At 47.0% G+C, this 3,741-nt stretch overlaps 1 protein-coding gene across 1 annotated transcript; it reads right to left on the bottom strand.

Moving 5' to 3' along the window:
- Positions 1–648: 648 nt before the first annotated feature.
- LOC147902121 (cysteine protease XCP1-like) lies at positions 649–2,678 on the bottom strand. The gene is made up of 5 exons (XM_087375094.1): positions 2,102–2,678; positions 1,754–2,001; positions 1,500–1,643; positions 1,168–1,380; positions 649–970 (listed from the first exon to the last, which is right to left on the bottom strand). The coding sequence occupies exons 1-5, from the start codon at positions 2,571–2,573 to the stop codon at positions 932–934; spliced, it is 1,116 nt and encodes a 371-aa protein (XP_087231220.1). The 5' UTR covers positions 2,574–2,678; the 3' UTR covers positions 649–931.
- Between the last annotated feature and the right edge of the window lie 1,063 nt (positions 2,679–3,741).

Here is a 3,741-nt window from a genome sequence, read left to right as displayed (position 1 = left end):
TGAAATATTATTACACACAACAAGAAGAATAGAGTCATATCCAACTTGAAGTGAGAAACGAGGCTCTCTCTCTTAAACCAAAAGGGACATCCTAAAAATTAGAATTGTCTAAGGTGTAAACAATGAAATGGGCCCAGCCTCAAAGATCCGCCAGTTTGAAAGAGTGTCCAATACAATTGAATCTATTGTGCATGCTTACACAAGCACTTCACAATATTGTGTAAGGTTGATACCACAAAGGTTGAGTCATATCCTTTCCACCGCAACAAGCAGTGGAGGGAGCCATTCAGGTGCTGCTGAGCCATGGGTTCCTCTTGTTGCAAGTTCAGTAGATTATGTCTAAACGGAGGATGAGAGAGAACGTGACCTGCAGTTACAGCTGACAGACAGCCTTCTGATGCCACCACAAATCAGCTAATTTACTTTCACGGAAGGGAATGGAGACACTGCCACATGAAATGCATAGCTTTTGAAGGTTGAAAACAAAGACATGAACACAGATTATTAACACCTGCAGCATGATATTCAGTGCTTTTTTACCTTTAAAAAGTTTTCGGACCAGATACTGGAACCACACTTTCACAGTTCATGAAAAATACATAAATAGACCTTTCAGCAAGGAGATCCGTCATGAAGAGCTCCGTCAGAGTGCTTGAAAAACAAGAGCTTTGCGTAGATTCAATCAGCTTCACGGCATACAATAGATGCCAAGATATGAGAGACATCCCAACCGTCACGGCATACAATAGAAGCCACTTTGAGGTCTAATCATTGATGTCCAAAACGAATCAACCCAAAAATACGGTTCTTGAATACAGAAGCTTAAATACAAATCAAAGTTTCTGTTTTTGAGAGTAGATGCGGGGCAAGCAAAAGCCTGTACAAATGATCTGTACAACGACTACGATCAAGTGAGTTTTTGAGCCCACGATCAAGACTTCGCAACGAGGGAGTCGGTGGCCGTCGCGGTCTGCACAAAGCAAGCACCCACACAAGGTCAGAGCAAAGGTCCAGGCATCAACATGTTTACGGAACGAAAAACAGTTGCAAGAACAGAGAGCGATTCTTAGAATCACAGAACATTTGAAGAACATCAAGCATTAGTGCCGGCGAACAAGCTAACGCAGCACGATTCAGAAACGGGAAAGAAAGAATCTTTAGACTTACTTTGATTGGGTAGGAAGACATGGAGTGGATCGAACAGATCCCAAAGGGACTGCCATTGCGAATCATCCGGATGAATCCTTCATTGCCCCATGTGTCACCCCATGAGTTTTTCACAATCCAGTAATCCACACCGTCCTCGGAGCCATAGCCAACGATGAGAACACCATGGTTGACATAGTAAGGCTCGCTGGAACAAGTTCCGTTATATACACCCTGAAATCATCAACCCCCATTTGTATGATGCAGTGGCATCGCAGTTGCAGCCAAAACAAATCGATCTTAATCTCTCAAAAACTACCAAAACAACTCGATCTTACTCTCCCATTACTTACTTCCAAGTAAAGCTGGAAGTCGAAGGCAGAGCCGTCGATGGCAACACTGACTGGTTGTTTCGCTACGGCGGCCATGAGAGCTTCCTCGCTGTAAGACTCCACATCTGCGTACCCGTCGATGGTCACAGATTTCTCCGTTCCTTGCTGAAGTAACAAAGAGCAGAGCGCAGAGAGTCATATCTACATCACACAAGAGTGAGGTGCCGGAATTCGACAATGAAAAGAAAGGGATGAGAGACGGCGAGAGAGCAGACCAAGTCGGTGTCGCAGACGCCGTCCTCCCCAGTCCAGCTTGTGTAAGGGTAGCTTTCCTCCGTTGCGATGCCGCCATTCTCAATCACCCACTCGAAGGCGTCGTCCATGAGCCCTCCGTTGCAGCCCGAGCTCATGCCTCCTACGTCGCAGGTTACGAGCTCCTGCTCGGAGACGCTCACCAACGTCCCCGTGGCTATGGCGTTGGCTCCCTCGATGGCTCCCGTAGCAGAGAAAGCCCAGCAACTCCCTAACAGCAAGAACCACCCTTGAAGCGCTCAGGAAAGCAGCCACGACGAAGGAAATCAACGCTGTTGCGGGTGGAAGAAGCAGCAAATTCGATTTCTTACCACACATGCCCTGATCTTTCGCTCCCGTCACCGCTCCTTGCGCTCTCCAATCCAGAGCTTCAGGAAGATCCGCAGACCTGAGAGCAACGGGCTGCGCAGCATGATGGCTCCTCACAGCCCGGATCTTTGCAGCCTCCATGTTCAAGCCGAGGCGGCGGCTTCTTCTGAACTCCTCGTTAGTGAGATCGGCGAAGCGGGTGAGGCCAAGGCGGAAGGAAGAGCCACGGCGGTTATGGCTATCGATGTAGAAGAGGTTCTTTCGGAAGATTTCAAAGCGAAGGAGTTTTTCGGGCTGCTGTTGGGGGGAGTAATGCTTGCCATGGTGAGAGTTCCAAGAGTCGAAGAGGGAGAGGAGGCGGGAGTGGGAATGGAGGTCGAGAGGGGAGTAAGAGAGGGGGGAGGCGAGGGCGAGGGGAGAGAAGGCGAGGAGGGCAAAGAGAAGGAAGAGGTGTAACAGAGAAGAGGACGCCATTGGGAAGAAGAATGGAGGAGAAGATGAAGAAGAAACAATAAAGAGGAGAAAGTTGATTGAAGATATAAAATGTTTGGACTACTATTATTGTTGGAGTTCGGCGGTGAGCACTAAGACATAATGCAAAGATACGCAAGTAGTGCAACCAAGAACAATGGTGGAGAAAGGAAAACGAAGAAACAATGACTAGCGGAGAAAAAGATGATTGAAAGTATTAAATGTACTGCTTTTTGGCGTTGGGTCGTTAGACCCACCACATGAGCTCTAAATGTAATATAAGGGTGTTTGCCTTGCCCTTCTTAGAGGGCCTCCCCATGTCGTCACGTCCAATGCTCGAAGCACGAGCAAGGATGTTGTGTAGGCCGTTGGGGGGCGAGAGCGAGGGCGAGGAGAGCAAAGAGGAGGAGGAGGTGCAAGAGGGAGAATACCAATGTGAAGAGGTGCAACATGGAGGACACCATTGTGAAGAACAATGGAGGAGGAGAAGAGGAGAGGGAGGACGAAGAAATGATGAGAATGAGAAGGTAGAAGATAGATGAGAAGTTGAAGATAAAATGTGTTGTGATAAAGAGGGAGGACAAATTGTTGGGGTAGGTGGTCAGAGCTAGGAATCCACACCTCCATCCAATTGAATTTAAGGGTGTGAGAAGTTGTGACTCTTAGAAGTTGTTTCCGCCCGTGGAGGTGTGCGCACTCAGTGCAAGAAAATGACGTCTCCCAAGTGTAACCACGTTGGCCAAACCAATCCTTGGAGCTCCTTGGGTACTCGTCGATTCGCCACTGGTGCTTGACGTTCCTCATATCGCCACTCCATCGGAATGCGCAGGAAAAAGGCAGGTTTGCGTGTAAAAAAATATCAGTTTTCCTATTGAATGGGCTTTAGGCCTGTCCAACTGGCTTTATACTAGCCTAACAGGCTTTATGCCTATCGGTGAAGAGATTGTCATCTACTGGATCTGTAAAAAAAAAAAAAGTTTAAAAAAACCCAAAAAGTTGACATCAAAACTTTGCAGGTATCATTTGTAAAACCTTCAAGAAAAAATACCTTTAAGTTTTAAATTATAGTTTTTCTAATAAAAAAGGCCATGGCTTTGCAGTCAGTGTGAGAGCATGCAAAATAACTATAGAACCTTGGCAAAGCCTAATGGATCTTGTGAGTCCTCAAAGC

This window comes from Dipteris shenzhenensis, chromosome 5, assembly GCF_047967505.1.
Source record: "Dipteris shenzhenensis isolate YYH24624 ecotype China chromosome 5, Dip_SZ_1.0, whole genome shotgun sequence".
In the NCBI taxonomy this organism is placed as follows: Eukaryota; Viridiplantae; Streptophyta; class Polypodiopsida; order Gleicheniales; family Dipteridaceae; genus Dipteris; species Dipteris shenzhenensis.
The sequence above is the reverse complement of the archived record's forward strand: the minus strand, read 5'-3'. Positions and strand labels throughout refer to the sequence as shown.